Here is a 21,832-nt window from a genome sequence, read left to right on the forward strand (position 1 = left end):
AATACATGTGTGTCCGAAACTATAGGAAAACATATGTCAACGTGTGCCCGTGTCTCCGGTACGTGAGAAAACTGCCCATACACGTACCGGAGGCACGGGCATGTGACAGAGGCCTCACATGTATAGCTTATAAATATGCCATTGCCTTCTATGATAGGAATACCTCATTCAGTTGCACTTATTCTTGACGTAAGGCTGTCATATTTGCTTTACTTTTAGACATATCAGCATCTTTCAGTTTTGTGGAGACAGCTAAATTTCTAAGCAACAAGTGGTCAAAACGCAAACACTTAGGATATGTGCACAGTTTTCTTTTTTTGTTTCTTTTTTAAAGTGGGTCTTCTCCAAAAGCACAAAAAAAAAACAAAAAAACAAAATGTGACGCCCCTGACCTAATCAGGGTGTCACAGGGAACTGCACTCCTTTCTGTTATGGTGCAGAACTCACCCTCCATGGTTCTGGGATCCTAACCTTTGGCATTGCTTCCACCAGCATTCAAATCCTAACCACACCTGACACCACACCCTGTCAGGCACACCAGTGGGTGGTCTAGCTGAAAAAGGGCCACCCGCCTTGGGGGCAGATAGACTGGTGGGAGGGATATAGTCAGTGAAGTGGTAGTCCTCGGAGAATGAGGAGCTGAGGGAGTTCTAGCTCCCTGGGAGACTTTGGCTAGGTCGCAGACGGTGGTCTGGGACTGGAGGAGTCGGAGATCCGGTCACAGGGTATTGGAGGAAGGTGCTCAGACTTAGTTTTGGAGAACGGTCGGCACCGGAAAATCTAGTAACCGGACTGGTACCGAGCACAGCGGGGTACTGGACCCTAGATCAGGGAGTAGCTTCATGCAACCTGATAATTATCCTGTGGAGGATAGTCTCATTATGAACTTTCCCCAAGAGCTCAGAGACTGAAGACACCAACACAAAAGAGGGGGATAGGGCTTTTCAGCTTATGCGGCCCACTGAAATCCCAAGTGTCAGCCATCGAGAGCACAGCTCCTCTATTTAATCGTAGGGAGCGAGACCCCGAAAGCTTCAGGCCAAGGGGGTCACTCAGAAACGTCTTAACATGGTTCTGGACCTGCCTCCATGCAGTATCAGCAATACCAACGGGGTCGGATTCCTGGACGAATTCCCCCGAGTGGCAGCGGCACCCAGAGACTTGGTTTACTCCTGTGTCAGAGTCTGCTTAATGGTCGCACCAACATCTACACGGCCTGAGTGAGTACGCTGCTCTCCGCTGAATCTGCCCACCTGGCCTGCACCACGCTCCTCTACATCTCCACCATCCAGAGTCCCGGGGTCTACCCTACCCGTGGAGGGAACGTCATCTGGCTGCCCCGCTCCATCTCCCCTGGGTACTCTCATCAGCAGCGGTGGTACTCCCCTTACCGCGAACCACGGGTGGTGTCACGAACACTAACCCCCCTGTAAATAGTCCCCCTTTTTATTTTCGAGTGGCCGTAAGCCCCTGGGTCCGGAGACCCTCGAGCCACAGCAACCCTGGATCCGAGCAGTCAGACTGCTGCAGGGGCGGTACAAAAACACACACTTCTAAAACCTCTTGAGATAACACTTCAGAAAATTAGAAACTCCACTTAAAAAAAATCACCATAGTAAGATTGTTTCCTAAATTGGTTTCCACATGAAAATTTGCCTTTTTTCACAGGAAAAAAAAAACAAAAAACAAGAAAAAAACCCTCCATGGACATATACCCTTGGTGTCTTTGTAGTTTGGACCAAGTTACTTGGCTCTTCTACAAGGAACCAACCAGACAGGAATGATTTAACTGACTCTTCATCCTAATATAGAGAGACTTGTACCTGAAACATTGCATTAACAGTAGCGCCTTCACACACAGAATATGCAGCTTCCGGATCCCTAGGTTTTTAAGGCATGTCTGAGCTCACTTCACTATAGGTCCACGCTAGCCATTTTACACACACACACACACACACACACACACTTCAGGCTTTTTATTCCATTGTGGGCCATCAACCCTTTCTGTCCTGGAGACTCACACTCTGACCAGTTGTCACTATAGCTCTCTAGTTCTCCAAGCTCTCATCATCACTGTGCTCCCTCGCACAACCGGCCAGTCCCCATGAGATGACAATTGCTGTACTCCAGTCCCTCGTCTTTGTAGTGCTCACTGGCACAATCAACCGGTCACATTTCATCACTTTGCTACTCCTTTTGGTTTCTTCAGGTGGAGATTCTTATTTCTCTCTCTAGGCTTACCAGCTGTGCTTCTCTGACTTTGGACATGTTAGGCCACAGTCACACTTGCGAGTGCCTCGCGTGTAAGTTGCACGAGTCTCTTATTGAATCACTCGGCACGGCTGCACACTCTCCGGACAGGAGCATCTCAGCTGCATAGAGATACATGCAACGGACCCGCTCCTGTCAGCAGAGTGTGCGGCCATGCCGGGTGGTACCATGAGATACTCGCGCAACTTACACGCGAGGCACTCGCAGGTGTGACTCTGGCCTAAGGTACTTTCAGGTAGCACTCACTGAAAGAACCAAATTCACACTAGCCTAATTTTCACTGGCACTCTAATCTAACACTTGGGAGACCCATGGAATATGTCTTGGACTGAGGGCTACAGCAGGTTCCTCTCTCCTCTCCGTTATCACCTGTCTCATCATAGCAATGTAGCACCATTCTTCAGATTAATTCTACTTGGCATTCACCATTGCACTGACCCTTGCATTACATGTTCCTCCATGGATAATGGCTCTTTTTCTCATCTACTAAACAGATTCATGCTCTATCTTTGGGAGATCAGATAATCTTCTGCCTCACTCGGGATCTCTGTTACACAACGTACACTATGGCCTACACCAGCATGCTGGCAGCTGCACCCATAATGAATTATGCAAGTTGCTGGTCCAAACTAATTAATTAATTAATTAAGTAATTAAAAAGCGGTCTTCGTGGAACAGTATAAATGTTGTGTTATGTACTAAACTGTGTTTACAGCTCCATCTTGGTCCACAATGTTATTATGAACACGTCTTTTGCCAAAAATAGAAACAGTTTCAATAAAAGAGGTGGAAAAAGGTTTAGGCAAAAAAGGTTTGTCTTCTCTGCTGAAGTCACCGGAATAGTGTGCAGAGCTCAGATGCAGGGTATCTTGCATCTAAGATTTAACCCCTTCAGCCCCAGAGCGTTTTCTGTTTTTGCGGTTTTGTTTTTTGCACCCCTTGTTCCGAGAGCCGTAACTTTTTTATTTTTCTGTCAATCTTGCCATATTGAGGGCTTGTTTTTTGCGGGACGAGTTGTACTTTTAAATGAAACCATAAGTTTTTACATATGGTGTACTGGAAAACAGCAAAAAAATTCCAAGTGTGGAAAAACTGCAAAAAAAGTGTGATTGCACAATATTTTTGGGATATTTTATTCACAATGTTCACTATATAGTAAAACTGATGTGTCAGTGTGATGCCTCAGGTCGGTGCGAGTTTGTAGACACCAAACATGTGTAGCTTTACTTGTATCTAAGGGGTTAAAAAAATGCACAAGTTTGTCCAATAAAAGTGGCGCACATTTTGCGCCATTTTCCGAAACCCGTAGCGTTTTCATTTTTCAGGATCTATGGCTCAGTGATGGCTTATTTTTTGCGTCTTGAGCGGACGTTTCTAATGGTACCATTTTTGCGCATATGCTACGTTTTGATCGCCTGTGATTGCATTTTGCGCACAATTTGCGGCAACCAAAAAACGTAATTTTGGCGTTTGGAATTTTTTTGCTGCTACGCCGTTTACAAGTCAGATTAATTGATTTTATATTTTGATAGCTCGGGCGTTTCTGAACGCGGCGATACCAAATATGTGTATATTTTTTTATTTTTTTTACCCTTTCGTTTTTAATGGGGTGAAAGGGGGGTGATTTGAACTTTTAGGTTGTTTGTTTTTTTGTTTTTTTTATAAAACTTTTTTTTTTTATTTTACTAGTCCCCCTAGGGGGCTATAGCGATCAGCAATCCAATCGCTCTGCCCTATCTGTAGATCTCAGCTACAGAGCTGAGATCTGCAGATATGGTGCTTTACACTCCGTACTGGCATTATGCCGGCATTAAGAGGAAGTGACTCATGTTAGCTACAGGCCTCATCACATAACCCTGTGCTACCATGGCAACCACCGAAAGTCACGTGATCACGTACGTGACTTCCGGTGGGGGCGGCGGTAAGTAAAAGTAATGGCCGCGCGCATATACATCTTGCTGCCAGACTTTGGTAGCGAGATGTAAGGGGTTAAATGTTGCAAGTGGAAGCAATTCCACTCATAACATGCAGGCGCACATGTCAGCTGTTGAAAACAGCTGATATGTGCGCGGATCGACGCAACCTGCCGACGGCAGGGGGCGGGGCTTAACCTCACACTCTCCATGATGGAGAGATCCATCTTTGGTCGTGAAGGGGTTGAGACACAGGGAGCACAAACAGTGTAAAACACATCAACTTCTCTCCAAGATGAGGTACAGCAAAGTTTCTTCAGATGGATACAAGCAGACTGCTTGCATCCAAAGCCTGTATAGGTTTTTAACTCTATCCAGGACTGTATTTTGCCTTCGTGCTGCCCTAGGCACTTTAAGTGGTCGCGCCCCTTAGTGACAACGTAACACTGAGTTTTCGCACACGACCTCTTAAAGGCAGATCTACTCTGTAAAACACTTGAAAAAGTATCAATGAGAAACGAAGGACACTAACCCCCCCAATGGGGATCACCACAGGCACATCAAAACATAGCATGAGTATAAAATATTCCCACCACACCGTCCCCACTTATATACTGTGACTGTCACACTGCCCCTAATAAACTACACACTGCCCTCCCTTATAAATTATACCCACCACACCTTCCTCAATTATGAAATATGATCTGCATATTGACCTCACATCATGCTGCCCACTCCTCACAATGTCCCATGCATGCTTCCCCCTCCTCACAATGTCCCATGCATGCTGCCCCCTCCTCCCAGTATCCCATGCATGCTGCCCCCTCCTCACAGTGTCCCATGCATGCTGCCCCCTCCTCACAATGTCCAATACATGCTGCCCCCTCCTCACAATGTCCCATGCATGCTGCCCCCTCCTCCCAATGTCCCATGCATGCTGCCCCTCTCCATGAGCTCCTAATGCTGCCTTCCTCTTTTCCATAATGACACCTCCATGCTGCCCCATTCATCATACTAAGATCACCACACTAACGCTTATGCTGAGACACCCCCCCCCCACACACACTACCCCACTCTTGATATTGACTCCCCTACATTGCTCCACTCCATACTGAGCCCACACATGCTGCCCCTTCTTCATAATGAGCTCCCAATGCTGCCCCCCTTTCATTCTGAGTCCTTACACTGCCCCCCATCGATTTTGTCATTGCACTATCCCTCAACCCTTGTCCTCTGTCTCTAGGATTGGCCTCTCTCTCCCATTCCCCCAGCATCAACCTCTCTCCCCCCAGCGTCCCCCAGCATCAGCATCTCTCCCCCCAGCCTCCCCCAGCTTCAGCCTCTCTCCCCAGCTTCCCCCAGCATCAGCCTCTCTGAACCAAGCATCAGCCTCTCTGCCCCCAGCATCAGCCTCTCTTCTCCCAGCCTCCCCCAGCATCAGCCTCTCTCCTCCCAGCCTCCCCCAGCATCAGCCTCCCCCAGCATCAGCCTCCCCTCTCCCAGCCTCTCCCAGCATCAGCCTCCCCCAGATTCAGCCTCTCTCTTCCCAGCCTCCCCCAGCATCAGCCTCCCCCAGCATCAGCCTCTCTTCTCCCAGCCTCCCCCAGCATCAGCCTCTCTCCTCCCAGCCTCCCCCAGCATCAGCCTCTCTCCTCCCAGCCTCCCCCAGCATCAGCCTCCCCCAGCATCAGCCTCCCCCAGCATCAGTCTCCCTCCTCCCAGTCTCCCCCAGCATCAGCCTCCCTCAGCATCAGCCTCCCTCCTCCCAGCCTCCCCCAGCATCAGCCTCCCCCCTCCTAGACTCCCCCAGAATCAGCCTCCCTCCACCCAGTCTCCCCAGCATCAGCCTTCCTCCTCCCAGCCTCCACCAGCATCAGCCTCCCTCTTCCCAGCCTCCCCCAGCATCAGCCTCCCTCCTCCCAGCCTCCCCCAGCGTCAGCCTCCCCCAGCGTCAGCCTCCCCCAGCGTCAGCCTCCCCCCTCCTAGCCTCCCCCAGCATCAGCCTCCCCCGTCCCAGCCTCCCCCAGCATCAGCCTCCTCCTTCCCAGCCTCCCCCAGCATCAGACTCTCTCCTCCCAGCCTCCCCCAGTATCAGCTTCTCTTCCCCCAAGTCTCCCCCAGTATCAGCCTCTCTCCCCCCACCACATGCACAGATCTCCGGTCTGTATTAGAGACACCCCTACGCTTCTTATGAATCTTCAGCTCTGTGAGCACTTACCTGCTCCAGGGCCCGCCGTCATCTTCCTGGCTCATGTGAGTATCCTCTTCTGACACTGGCTTCCATCGCGGCGTCCTCTACGGTGTCCTGCTGTGAGCTCTGCATGTGATGTCCACACAGCATTGGACACAGCACAGAGGAAGGAGCTGATTGGAGCGCCTGTGACCCCGGAAGTGCAAGCGCCGGCAGTTCTGAGGTCAATCAGCTCTATGTGCCCTGCCGCTGCAGTTTGTCTGCATTCGCGTCTTAATTGACGCGGATACAAATAAATGGAGGTGCACCTCTCCCCCCTCCCTCCTCCGAAAAAACAGCGGTTTTAATGGATGTGTAAAAAAAAATAATTTTTTTTTTACTGCTAGAAGGTGCCGCCCCCCGCATCCTGCCGCCCCAGGCACGGGACCACGGGTGCCTAATGGTAAATACGGCCCTGACTCTATCATTAGCAAAGGCTAAGAGGGAATTAGAGTTTTAAGGATCCCAAGTACAGTGCTGTGCAAATTAATTGGGACAAAGCAAAAAAATACATAGATTTTTGAATATTTAATAATAAAATGTTATAATGCACTGTTACATACCAATTTTAGTAAGAAATATGTGCTCCTTTAGCAGATATGAGATTTTCAATGCGTTTTGGCATTGATTCTACAAAGTTGTTGCATAAATTCTTCAATTCTTCATCATGGAACCACACTTGTATGTCACTGTTTGTCATGCATTCTTTGGTTGTACAGTCCATTTTGCCAAGACGTTTCTTCACAATGCTCCACAAATTTTCTATAGGATTTAAGTCTGGTGAATTGCCAGGCCAGTCCAGCACTTTTACTTTATTTTCTTCCAGGAATTTCTTCACACACTTGGAATTGTGGCATGGAACCATCTTGTTGGAATGTCCCTTCAAATTTACGCATGAATGGCACAATAAAACGTTTTAAAACGTCTATGTATTTGGATGAACTCATCACCCCATCAACAGAAAATAAGCTCCCTGTACTGTCAGCTGTAAAAAAGCCCTGAAACATCTGTTTTTGAGGGTGTTTTACAGTTTGTTGAATTTGATCAGCTCGAGATGGTTCATTTTTGCTTCTTCTAACAACACTTGCTTAGTACCGTTGAACAAAAAGATGGGTTTCATCACTGAAAATTACCTTTTTCCACTGGCTAGTTGTCCAAGATTTATATTTTTTGCCCATGTGAGTCGTTTTGCCTTCATTGGAGATGTCAGAAGTTGTTTCTTTACTGGCTTTGTTGCCCTTCCAACAACTTCCTGAAGCCTGCGCTCTACAGTAGAATCGCTAATATCAATACCTGCAGCAAACAAGTCTCGTTGGAGGTCTTTACTTGTTTTTCTTGCATTAATTTCCCTATTTCTGATAAGTTTTATCAGTTCTTGGTGTCGTTTTCCTTTTTCTTCCACATTTCCCTTTTCAAAGCAGTTAAAACTGGTTTGAATCACTGACTGGTAACCAACTTACGATTTTACTTAAAAAATGCTTTGTCCCAATTACTTTGCACAGCACTGTAAGTGCTGATTATCAATAGCTAAAAGGTGAGGAAATCTGCAGGGTTCTAAAGAGAAAGGTAAAGAGATTAACCCCAAGCAGAAAAGAAGAGAGTGTCAGAGAGCAGTTTGTAAAACCAAACGCTGTGACCTTCTATAGCCAGACACCACAGGACAAGTGTGACACACCCATGACAATAGTGTAAGCAATCAAATGACCACAGATTAAATTCCGCTAAGGGGACTAAATAATAATAAATGAATACCGTAAAAGCAAAATCCAGATAACAATGAAATAATTGTATTTGTTCACTGCAGATTTATTATGCACTGCGAGGAGGGGCACCATTTCAACCGACGCAATTCCGGGTGCTCGCGGTCACGTAACCAACCCGGAAGGACTCGCTCCACTCTATTCCCTGGGATTTCAGACAGCTCCAGGCATCAGCGGGACCCCGTAGATTTATTGCAACAATCGGGGTTGTGCACAACCATTTGAGGTGAGCAGCCTCCAGACAATACCATAATCCCCATCACCACCAGGTGCTACTCAACGCATCTCCCTCTCTCCTTTGTAACTTCTCAGCTTAGAGCAGGAATAGTTATGTACAAGTATGGTGTCAGTGAGTGTTAACAGAAGCAAAAGCTTTGTTGAATATGATAAGGAACACAAAGTACAGTGGGTGAAATAATTATTGAACACGTCACCAATTTTTTGAGTAAATATAATTTTTAAAGTGCTATTGACCTGAATTTCTCACCAGATGTTGGTAACAACCCATCCAATCCACACAGGCAAAAAAATAAATAAAATCAAAACCATGGATGTCTATAAATTTAGTGATGTATAATAATTAGAAATGACACAGGGAAAAATTTGTGAACACGCTTAGGCTATGTCCGCACGTTGCGTCGGTGTACCTGCAGTTTATTCTGCACGTTTTCCTTCCCTTGGTTTTTGACCAAATGGCTTTTGACCATTTTTTAGCGCTAAAAACGCATGCGTTTTTACCGCGTTTTTAGTGCGTTTTTAGCGCTTTTTACCTGCGTTTTCACCTGCGTTTCTGCAGATGCGTTTTTGAGATCAAGACACTGAGAAATAAAGTTGAATTAGTCAAAAAGAATGAAAAAAGAGAAAAAAAGTATAAAATAAACTTTTAATAAAATTATATGGGAAATTATCATTTTTAATGTAATAATAGTGGTTATGCACATTTTAACAGAAAAATAGCTAAAGTTTATTATTTTTTTACATTTAAATTTTCGGTTATTGTGTGTGTGTAAAGGAACATTAGAACCCATTACTTTTTGGCCAGAAAAGCATGCGTTTTTGGAGCCAAAAACGCAGTTGAAAAGCAGGTAAAAAGCATGTAAAACGCAGGAATTGTGATTTTGGTTGCTTTTTGCCATTTCTCATTGACTCCAATGTTAAGGAAACGCTGCAGAAATGGCAAAAACAACTGACATGCTGCTTCTTTTTCAGCATGGTTTTTGACCACAAATATGCAAATTAAACGCTGCAGAAAAAAAAAGCAAAGTGCAGACAGGATTTCTGCTTTTCCCATAGACTTTGCTGGAAAACAAAAACGCATGCCTTTTTGCCCAAAAACGCTGCTGCCAAAAACGCTGCAGAAACGCGGTAAAAAACGCAACGTGTGAACATAGCCTTACTGAAATGTATTTAATACAAAAGTCATGATTGTGATGACAGCGTCAAGATGCCTCCTGTATAGAGAAATTAGTTGCATGCATTGCTCAGGTGTGATTTTTGACCATGCTTCCACACAAACACTCTTCAAATCCTGAAGGTCCCATGGGCGCCTTCTATGAACTCTGACTTTTAGTTCCTTCCTTAAATTTTCTATTGGATTCAGGTGAGGGGATTGGCTCGGCCATTCTAGCAGCTTTTTTTTCTTTTTCTGAAACAAAATGAGTTTCCTTGGCTGTGGGTTTGGGAACATTGTCTTGTTGAAATGTTCACCCTTGTTTTATCTTCATCTTTCTGGTAAAGGGCAGCAGATTTTTATCAATAAGGTTACGGTACATTTGTGTAATGCTCACCGCTGAAGATGGTAAAGCGGTAAGCAGGAGTGGACCCACTGGACCACAGGGGAACCTGGACTTACCCTTTATTGGGAGGTGCTTGACTAAGTGCCCACAGAGATACAGACGTCAGATGCCACTCCCAGGGCAGTGACTGTGCAGCTGACACCTAGGGCAGGGACAGACATGGGGACAAACAGGTAGGAGTTTCTAGTGTAGAAAAAATGCCGGGAAGTCTGAGGCAGATGGCATGGCTGGAGAGGACTGACACATTCAGTAGTAAAGCTGGGACCACTGAGGTAGCTAAGGCAGATGGCATGTTTAGTGTGTACGGACACAGTCACTACTAGAGCTGGGGCCACCGGTGCAGGGATACTGGCACTACAATTTATCCATTCATCCTTTAGCCAACATTATACAACTTATCCATCATCAGTATGAAGCTTGCCAGTACCATATACTGAAAAACAGCCCCACACCATGATATTCCCACCTCCAAACTTTACTGTTGGTATGGTGTTTTTGGAGTGATACGCAGTCTTTTGGCCTCCAAACATGGTGTATATTACGGCATCCAAAGAGTTCATTTTTGGAATCATATGACCAGACTATATTCTCCCAGTATTTCAAAGGCTTGTCTAAATATGGTGGAGGAAACTTTAAAACACACTTGAACATGCTTTCTGTTCAGTGATGGAGCTTTGTGTGGTGAGCGTGCATACAGGCTATGGAGGATGAGTGCATTACTTAATGTTTTCTTTGAAACAATTGTACCTGCTGATTCCAGGTCTTTCTGTAGTTCTCCACAGGTGGTCCTTGGCTCTTGGGCAATTCTTCTGATATTTTTTTTTTACTGTTCTGTCTAAAATCTTGTGAGGAACACCTGGCCATGGCCGGTTTATGGTAAAATGAATATTTTTCCACTTCCAGATTATGGCCCCAACAATGCTGACTGAAACCTTCAGTAATTTTTGAATTCTTCTGTACCCAATGAGTATGTTTTGCAACAATAAGGTTTGAAAGGTCCCTGCTTTTACCCATCATTAGATGTTTCTTGTGTGGCACCTTGGTAATGAGACACCTTTTTATAGTCCATAGTTGAAGCAGATGATATTATTTTTCACTAAGTCCAAATTGCTTTCTAATTACTGATAGATTTCAGGTAGTGTCATGACTTTCCATGGATTTTTCACCACTCTTTCTTCATGTGTTCAATACTTTTTGCCTGTGTCATTTCTCATTATTACACATCACAAAGTTTATGGACATCCATGGGTTTTATTTCTTCGGTTTTGTAGATTGGATGGGTTTTTACCGACTACTGGTAAAAAATTAATGGCAATTGCATCTTTACAAATATATTTACTTACAAAATTAGTGATGTGTTCAATACTTATTTCACCCATTGTATATCAGAAAGTTGTAAAACTTTTCCATTCATACAGTAAGTTTTATTTCTAGAAAACTGGAAGATGCTTTTATTTATTTTGGCCAGAATGTCACTCATTAGTTGAGGTTGTTCTCCTTACACATCACATGCAGGGTATTAAGGAACAACATGATGTACTGTTGCACTGACAACATCCACATGCTGCAAATCATTTCTTTAGAAACTTCATCCGGAGATTAGTGAAAGATTAAAATCTACTGTTCATGGTTTTCAGAAGCATTCATACATCACTGAGTTTTGGGAATCACACAATATTATATACAGACTTCATGCACACATTGACCCATTTTATTGCTATGAGCACTTTCTAACCTTTTTTTTGACTGTTAAACCATACTGATACTATTGGACTGTTTTAACAACAAGTTGTGATGTAGCTCAAAACTGTGTAATAGAAGAAGGTGAAAACCACATCATATGTCTTTGTCATTTCTATAGAAAAAAAATTCTATATAAAATTATACTATTATTATATAAAGTATGACAAACAGCATTTACAAAAAGTTTTAAAAACTAAATGAAGCATTAAAAAAAACCCCCAAAAAAACCCAAAACACAAAATGCATCACAAATTGGTTAAAGAGAACCTGACAGCTGATACAAGCTGCCAATCCATGGGCAGTGAGGATCAGGCGCTGGCAGTAGAACTCTGTCAGGTATGTTTGACTCTGAAATGCTATGGCATTTAAATTAGTTGACGGGCACTAAGCCGCGCTGTAGACTTGTCAGATAAGCAGTGACCTGACAATCCAGATGTCACGGTGTATGAAATAACAGAACAGGGGCTCCTAGGCTGGCCCACAGATGAGATCCTGCGCTGTCCCTTATCTCAGGAGGTAGGCTTGATGGTAGCCAGGTCTGAGCCCCCAGCGTGACCCCGACTCCTGTCCAAGCCCTGATCTTACTCCTCCTCTCCCCCACTCTTGGGGTAGAAAAACAGTTACAAAACTCGTACACACTGCACTCAAACACAAAAAAGGAGAGACTATACGTATACAGGGGAATAAAAAAACAGGAAGGAAGTAAACGCACAACAGTGGATCTTCCACACCACTGAAAATAGCAACTACAGGTCACCAAGAACTGGATCACAACAAAATCGTTGGAACTAAGCTGGAACTATAATCAACGCCGTGTAGCAAGGTCCAGAATCTTATATAGGGAGGAGATGGCTGTGATTGCTAAATAGAAAAATAAGCTCCTAGCAGAGTTCCCAGGTCAGCAGGAATTAACTCCTGGAGGACTGAGGAACAGAGCACATGAAACAGCCAACACCCAGCTCTGGCTGAACAACTAGGAAATATCAGGTTGCCTGTCAAGCTCTGCACTGTGAACAGAACCTAATGCCGCTGTGACACTTAATAAGTCTGGACCTGAACACTGCATGACACCAGGGCTGTGGGCAGGGACAAGCTCCCAAGGGACATGCCTGTCCTACTCTCCAGATCAGCTTGGTCCCCAGTGGCTATTAAAAGTATGGTTTTTTTTCTGACGCGCCGCAGCATTTCAGAGTCAGAATGAGACAGTGTCTGATGCATGTTGCTCATAAATTGGGCAGTATGTATCAGCTGTCAAGGTTTTCTTTAAAGAAACCACATTATATGGCCATATGTATGTAAATAAGTCACCTAGCTATCCTAGGACACAGTCTATACCAATGGAATACATGTTCATTACAGCACGTGCGCAGTGCACTACAGCACATGCGCATGTCCATATTACACTTCTGTTTCATCCAAAAAACAATTTTTCATGGCAATGTTACAGTATACTGCTATGTTCACATGTGGCATATTTTTACTGCATTTTTCTGCACAGATGTTGTGTTTTACAGTACAAGCAAAAGCTATGCACTTCAGAAATCTCATGCACACACAGCTTTCTTATTCCTGACAATATGAGAACCACAGGATTTAAAGAAAAAAAAAATGCAACATGTCAATTCTTTCAGTATTTTTGCAGCATTTCCAGTGTTATTTCACCCAAAGTAAAAAAAATGCTGCAAAAAACGCATAACACGTGTTCTGCGTTTTTGCAACATTTTTTACTGAACTAAATGAGCTTTATTAACTTGTTCTGTAAACAAAGCGCACACGTAACCTTCGATCCTCACAAGATCTCCTTCTCTGCTCCCCTCATCTCCTCTTCCCACCATCATATCCACGATTTCTCCTGTACCTCCCCCATACTCTGGAATGCTCTGCCACAATATATCAGACTCTCGCCTACCTTGACAAGCTTCAAAAGGAACCTGAAGACCAACCTCTTCCGACAAGCCTACAACCTGCCGTAACCCTCAGTCTGATACAGCACCGCACAACCAGCTCTACCCTCACTTACTGTGTCCTCACCTATCCCTTGTAGACTGTGAGCCCTCGTGGGCAGGGACCTCTATCCTCCTGTACCTGTCTGTGCCTTGTATGGTTTATGATTATTGTACTTCTCCCTATTATGTATACCTCTTTAACATGTAAAGCGCCATGGAATTGATGGCGCTATAATAATAAATAATAATAAAAAAAATAATAATGTTAAACACCTGAAAGATGCAGCAATATGCTACATTTTATATGCAGTGTCTTTACTGTCAAGAGTGAAGATTTTTACCTACAGAAAAAAAAGGTGCAAAAATGCTTTTTGGGAATATTCCCCCACAATGGGAAAAGCTCCAGACACGTGTAGTTTAGGCACACAGACTCAGCGAGTGCCTAGTCTTACTTTGTTGGATCGCACTGCAATGTGGGTCACATGAAATCGAATGTGTATGTGCCATGGGGGGAAAAAAAAAAAATTAAAAAGGTTTAACTTGTTTGTAATTTACATGCATTTTTTTGTGGGGGGTCATCTTAAAAAATGTCATGCAATATACATAAAATCATATGCTCCTTCAATTTTAGTGCATTTTATTTTGCTATGTTACAAATATTCATGCACCACCAAGGCGTCCTGACCTAAAGCACAATATTCTACACCTTTCAAGTAATAGACAACAGAAAAACGTGGTCGTAACACAAAATGACCATTCATACAATCTTATTACACTGCAGAGTGCATACATAAAGGAATTAACCCCAGGCCATAATACATTGGCAATAATATAATAAGCCCATTCTAATCACACCATATAATCTGCACAGACGGCGCCGCTCAGCATTTTTAGGTGGACTTACCCCTGCTATGTGCTTTGCACTGAAGGATTTCTTGTGGTTATCCATTTACAATGAAGAAATTGTCACTTGTTACTTTTTGCAAATAAAAATATATATATTCTAATATTACGTTAAACTTTCAAAAGTTCCAAAAAGAAAAAAAAATAATCAAAGCTACTAAAGGCACATGTGCTGGAGAACGAGGCTGCAATCACCTCCTCATTAATACCCAAGCTTCATCAGATTGGAAAGCTGTGGAGAAAGGCAGGACTCACATGATGTGGCTTTTTTTTTTTTTTTTTTCCCTTTTCTAAATAGGAAATAGGAATCAATTTGTTAGGCTGAAGTTGATTTTTTTTTTTTTTTTATTATTATTTTTTTTTTCTTCTGCTAGATTGGAGGCTGCATATTTTCATGCAGGGATGAAGCCCATGTGAGGGTGTCTGATGGCGTTATTCCACGTGGGGCTCATAGTAGATGATCCAAGATAAAGAAACTGATTGTACGTAAGTAAAGGTCAGAGGGTGGGGGAGTGAATGAGTATCAATGTTATCCAACGGTACATGGTGCAGTACTAGCTGCCAAAAGTGAATGAGAATTTCAAAATAATTTTGGGGGCATTTTTTTTATATAAATTTTTTTTTTTTTTTTTTTTCCTTTTTCTTACAAAGCCAGTGATGGAATAAAAAATGAGGATAAAGTGTAAGGCTTAGTTCAGACAACCGTATTGAAAATCAGGGCAAGATACAACTGCCAATTGCGGATGTGACTGGCTGTATGTGCTTGTATGTATTGCGTACCTGTTTGAAGCAGTCTCTCATTTCATTATTGTGGTCCATAAAACAGAAAAAACTACGGTAATGCATACTCATGATTTTTTTTTTTTTGTACTGACCATCGATCTACAAGTGCATCTCAATAAATTAGAATATCCTCCATGTTATTTATTTCAGTAATTCAATACAAAGAGGGAAACGCATATATTATATAGAGTCACTACACACAGAGGGATCAATTCCTATATATTATATACAGTCATTACACACAGAGGGATCTATTCCTATATATTATATACAGTCATTACACACAGAGGGATCTACTTCAACTGTTTATTTCTGTTAATGTTGATTATTATGGCTTACAGCCAATGAAAACCCAAAAGTCATTATCTCAGAAAATTAGAATATTACTGGAAAAATGATTTTAAACTCAGAAATGTTGGCGTCTACTGAAAAGTCTATACAGTAAATGCCTCAATACTTGGTCGGGGCTACTTTTGCATGAATTACTGCATCAATTGAGCCGTGGCATGGAGGCGATCAGCCTGTGGCACTGCTGAGGTGTTATGGAAGCCCAGATTGCTTTGATAGCAGCCTTCAGCTCGTCTGCATTGTTGGGTCTGGTGTCTCTCATCTTCCTCTTGACAATACCCTATAGATTCTCTATGTGGTTTAGGTCAGGTGAGTTTGCTGTCCAGTCAAGCACAGTGATACTGTGGTTAGTAAACCAGGTATTGGTACTTTTGGCAGTGTGGACAGGTGCCAAGTCCTGCTGGAAAATGAAATCTCCATCTCCAAAAAGCTTGACGGCAGAGGGAAGCATGAAGTGCTATAAAATTTCCTGGTAGACGGCTGCGCTGACTTTGGTCTTGATAAAACACAGTGTAGCTATATCAGCAGATGACATGGCTCCCCAAACCATAAATGATTGTGGGGACTTCACACTAGACCTCAAGCAGCTTGGATTGTGGCCTCTCCACTCTTCCTCCAGACTCTGGGACCGCGATTTCCAAATGAAATTTAAAATTTACTTTTATCTGAAAACACCTTGGACCACTGAGCAACAGTCCAGTTCTTTTTCTCCTTGGCCCAGGTAAGACACTTCTGGCATGGTCTATTGGTCATGACTGGCTTGACACAAGGAATGTGACACTTGTAACCCATATCTTGGATATGTCTGTGTGTGGTGGCTCTTGAAGCACTGACTCCAGCAGCAGTCCACTCCTTGTGAATCTCTCCCAAATTTTTCAATGGCCTTTTCTTAACAATACTATCAAGGCTACTGTTATACCGGTTCCTTGTGCACCTTTTTCTACCACACTTTTTCCTTCAACTCCACTTTCCATTAATTTGCTTGGATACAGCACTCTGTGAACAGCCAGCTTCTTTAGCAATAACGTTTTGCGGCTTACCCTCCTTGTGGAGTGTGTCAATGATTGCATTCTGGACATCTGTTAAGTCAACAGTCTTCCCCATGATTATGTAGCCTACTGAACTAGACTAAGGAACCATTTAAAATGCTTAGGAAGCCTTTGCAGGTGTTTTGTGGTAGTAATTCTAATTTTCTGAGATAATGACTTTTAGTTTTTCATTGGCTGTGAGCCATAATCATAAACATTAACAGAAATAATCAATTGAAATAGATCACTGTGTGTAATGATTCAAAATAATATATGTATTTCCCTTTTTGTACTGAATTACTGAACTAAATTAACTTTTTGATGATATTCTAATTTATTGAGATGCACTTGTATATGAAACGTCCATGTGCGCTGACATACTGGCTATATATAATTTGTCAATGTGATGTACGTGGGAAGTCAGTGGTGAACAACGACCCTATACATTCTGATTATACACTTGTCTGAAAGAACTCTAAGGCCTCTTTCACACGTTTGTGTTTTTGGTATGTGTGACTCCACTTTCACATGTATCGGAGACACTGACATGTAGACCCATTAAAATCAATGGGTCTGCGCACACCTCCGTGTTTTTACAAGGACCATGTGTCTGTATGGAGCACACGCGGGTCCGTGAGCTCCACATAGCGACATGTCCGTGTTTCTCGGGCAGCACTGATGTCATACGGACCGCACTCTGATGTAATCCTTGGGACATCAGTGTGAAATTTACTGGAGAAAACACGTCTCTTTGAAATAAAATTACTTTCTATACTCGCCTGTCTCCAGTGCTGCTGTCTTCGGCGCTGCTGTCACTTTCTTCCAGGTACACTCATTATGCTCATGAATATTCATTGAACCGCGGAGCTTGAAGCAGCAGTATCGGGGGCAGGTGAGTAGAGAAGTTCATGCTGTCCGTGTGCTATCCGTATGTCACACGGATAGCACCCTGACAGCACACTGTGAACACACATGCTAACGCACCTACACCACGTACTGTGCAAAATGTGTGTTTTGGATGGACGAGTGAAAGAGGCCTAAAGGAAAAGATGACACTTCTCCCTCGTCTTTCCATTCTTGTTAGGAGTTTCAAGAGCGGTTATTTGGTGTAATATTTGGTGCAGACTTTGTAGTCAAGACTTTATAGAAAAGTATTGATCCTTTCTTTATACTTCCTTTTGGATGCACTCCTGATTTTGGCAACTAAAACTGCATTATAGAAAAGGTAAGGGTCATCATCTAGAGAAATAATATCTTCAAATTTTATTGAGAATCCATTTAAAATAATCCACCATGGTGGACAAGCAACATCTACAACATTTAAAACTGCATTATAATTGCAAGTGCAAATCCAGCCCTAGGTCTGATGCATACTAACATAACATTGCCCCTGTTGCTATGGACCAGTTAAAGGTATAGTCACATTATAATTGCCTGGAATATACGTGTAACACTCAGAGGTCTGCTAGGACTGTATTGAACCAATTTTAAGATCTTTAACTTAAGCGTAGCCTTAGGCCTCATTAAGATGTGAATCACAGCCAATAATCACATATGTAAGTGCCACACTATATCTTTATTCTCATTAGTTACAGCCTTATAGGTGACATCTTGTCTGTTTGGAGGCATTCTCTTAGTTTTTTGTCTCCAACTTATCCAGACGCCATGATGAATTTTTATATCCATAGCTCATCTTTGCAGACTTCCATCTTTTCTGGTCTTAAAAATAAGTGTCATTAAAATGCCCTATGCAGGAAAATACTGTCCATGATATGGCTTAACTAAGCTTCCTATGGTCCCCACATAGCTTTCTCATGAGCCAGATCAGACACCCCCATACTTTGCACTGACGAGGGGCAAGCACCCCAAAACACCGTGTCTGCAAATTGGGATTCTGATCTGCCTTATATATCCTGAGTCATATTGCAAAGGATTGTTAAAAATCCACTTGTGACTTTTAGGATCGCTACTTCCAATAGGTGGCGCTGTGCTAGAGTTTGTCTCCTTTACTGGAGAGACAATCTAAGCTTCCTATGGTATATGGCCTCCACACTCTCTGCCTTAATAAGCTATAATGGCCACAATGTCTACCCTATACCATGGATGTCCCTTTTCTGCTGTTCTCCCTTACACTCTCTATCTACAAATCCCACTTCCCCTCAAGGCAGGCCACTATCTGGAGGACTGTGGTGGGGTTCTCCTCTCGGGGGAGGAGTGGGGCCGGGGCCTCATATTCCGGGGGACTTCTTGAGTGAGCATGGGCATGAGGACTCTTTAAACGGGCATCTGCGGACTACGGTGAGGCCAGACAACCCCAAACTGAGCCTGAAAGAGACAGGGATTCTCGACAATCTAAATGAGCTGCACACCCACATAAGGGAGGATTTACTAGGGAGGATTTAGATGCATACATCACCAGACTTGAATTAAGGTCCAGTCACACATAACGAGATCGTGAACGAGATCGCTACTACGTCACACTTTCTGGATCGTTTATGAGTCGTTGTTGAAATCGCATGTTGGGTGTCACACATAACGAGTTTATGAACGAGCATGCGTCCCGTATAACGATCTTTGAAATCGCTGGGACCCTGTCACACAGCTACTATGTTAACGATTCCAATCCCATTAGGGGCGTAGTAAAATGCAGTGAGTCACGTAGGCGTGCATTTGTGTCGCCTTTTCCGCTTTCATTGGCGGCCAATACTGCGTTCTGATTGGGCGGCCGGGCGGGCGTCGCCTTTTCCACCCCCTCCGCTCTGACTGATAAGGACCCTGTCACACAGCTACTATGTTAACGATTCCAATCCCATTATGCAGTGAGTCACATTTGCGTCGCCTTTTCCATACCCCCCTCCGCTTTCATTGGCGGCCAATACTGCGTTCTGATAAACACTATTGTTCTCAGCGCCAACCAATGGGCGCAGAAGGGGCGTGGAAACGGGGACGCAACAACACGCCTTCGTGCATCTCATCTAGGTCGTCAACGAAATCGTAAATAGGGTGTCAAACATACAGATTCATGCAGCCCAGCAGGACTCCAACGAGCCAAAAATGGCCCAAGCTGTTCGGCATCGATCAGCGATTTCGCAGCAGGGGGTGAATCGTTGGTACGTGTCAAACATGACGAGATCGCAATTGAAGTCGTTCTTGCGTCACAGAAACTGTGACGTAGTAACGATCTCGTTGTACGATCTCGTTATGTGTGAAGTGGCCTTTAGCGTACCGCACTGAATGGGTGGACAAATCTCCTCAATTAGCGCTCCTCTCCATTCTCTTGGGATCTATTAAATCCCAGAAGATGATTTGTTGCAATTCTGTTTAACCACAGCTCAAATGATCATTCCAAGATTGTGGAAGTCAACACAGTGTCCCTCCCTGACAGATTGGCTGGGGGAGATAGCCAGTCTACAGAGAATGGAGCATCTCAATGCGGAGGGTGATGGCTCTATTGACAAGATTGTTCGAGCCTGGGGACCTTCGATCATGTACCTGGATTCCCCAGAGATATAGGAGCTTCTTGGAAATGCTTGAGAGGAAAGGGCATCCCCTTTCCCTTACCTAACTTTTTTCTTTCTTCCTTTTCCCCCCTCTTCATTACTTTTCCTGTTATGGGGGCCTCTCAGGTTTTGCCTCCTCTTTTCTTGTATCTTCCATTTTCGAATGCGGTTAATTAGTTGCTTTGTCTACTCAGAGCCGTGTTTCCCGATATGAGATTTGAATTTATGTATTGTTGTTGGTCTATGGGAAGTTGACCTCCCTAGAGACTCTCCGTCTATATATGTCACATCTGTAATGTATATTGTGTTTCGTTATTGATGTTCAGAATGTTTTCCGAGCTGATTTTTTTTTTTTTCTTTTTTTTTTTTCGCAGCATGTATATGCAAATGTCTGTTTTTGCTTGTTGGAAAATCCTTTGAAAAACTGCAATAAAAAAATAGATTAAACAATCCAGGCTCCCTGTCCAGTGCAGCTTCTGTCCACTGTGGGTGCTAGACTGTGCGAAAATGGATCCTGTGTTGCTTGCTCCCTGGTGGTCAGTGTGCTGAATGTATGCTGCCGCAAGAAGATGCTGGGCGACCGCAGGCATTCAACAATGCAATTTTTCTCCTCTTTTTGAAAATTGCAAATTTCCCCCCCCCTTATTGGTTTTAGCATAGCCATATTTTGAGTGCTACACAATGAAACAATTTTATAGCAAGTATTGTTTTTGTATCGCTGTAGCTTTTTATTTTTCCACTGATGGAGCTGTGTGATGGCTTATTTTTTATGGGACATGATGGTGTTTTTAGCTATACTACTTTTATTTATATGCGTTGTTATGATCATATTATACTCCACTTTTTTCAGTTGTATGATGAAAAAGCATAGTTTTTTTTTTTAGCAATTTTTTACATTTTTTTTACAGTGTTCACTGTATAGGTTAAATAGTGTTATATCAGGTTGTTCTTGACTCGACAAGATAAAGTCTGTATACTGTACTGGTTTATTTTTACATATATAATATTTATTATTGGGGTAATGTTTTGGTTTTTTTTTCCTTTATTTTTGTTTTTAATTTTTTGCTATATTTTTTTTTTTAACTTATTTTACTTAGTCCCTCTATGGGATTTTACCTTTTATTAACCTGATCACTGGTCTCATGCATTGCACTAGACATGTATTGCATTGTATGAGACCAGTGCACCAAACATTGACCGAATGCCTGTTAGATCCTGCTTATGCCTAGGTCTAACAGGTCACCATACCTGGCACCCCAGGAGGTCATTGTCTGACTAACATCGGCTCCCCATGGTTTTGTTACAGGAGTGACCATGGGGGGGGGGGAGGGGTAGTAATTGATTGGGTCATCCAGAGGATTAATCAGCTGGGGTGGTGCTGACAGTCATTAGCTGTTACCACCGCAGGAGCTCTGCTGTCAGCTAAGCTGAGCTCTGATGGCGATAGTGCAGGGAAGTGGTGATATTTCAGCATCTCCCGCCAATCCCATGCTGTGATTGGGTCAGTTACAGTAGATTGACTGACCAATCACAGCAACCAGAGAGCGGGCACTGATGTAATTGGTCCCCGCATCTCTTGCCATACCGGTGAGCTGTTGGTAACTGCTGCCG

General features: G+C 43.4%; 1 protein-coding gene across 1 annotated transcript in view; it reads right to left on the reverse strand.

Annotated features, from left to right (window-relative positions):
- The window catches only part of LOC142310844 (solute carrier family 2, facilitated glucose transporter member 9-like), a 156,494-nt gene extending 141,784 nt beyond the window's left edge, over positions 1-14,710 (reverse strand). The window contains exon 1 of the mRNA XM_075348589.1: positions 14,564-14,710. Coding sequence (XP_075204704.1) covers positions 14,564-14,608 — 45 coding nt within the window. The 5' untranslated portion in view covers positions 14,609-14,710. The remainder of the gene's footprint in view (positions 1-14,563) is intronic.
- Between the last annotated feature and the right edge of the window lie 7,122 nt (positions 14,711-21,832).

The sequence above is a fragment of the Anomaloglossus baeobatrachus genome, chromosome 5, assembly GCF_048569485.1.
Source record: "Anomaloglossus baeobatrachus isolate aAnoBae1 chromosome 5, aAnoBae1.hap1, whole genome shotgun sequence".
In the NCBI taxonomy this organism is placed as follows: domain Eukaryota; kingdom Metazoa; phylum Chordata; class Amphibia; order Anura; family Aromobatidae; genus Anomaloglossus; species Anomaloglossus baeobatrachus.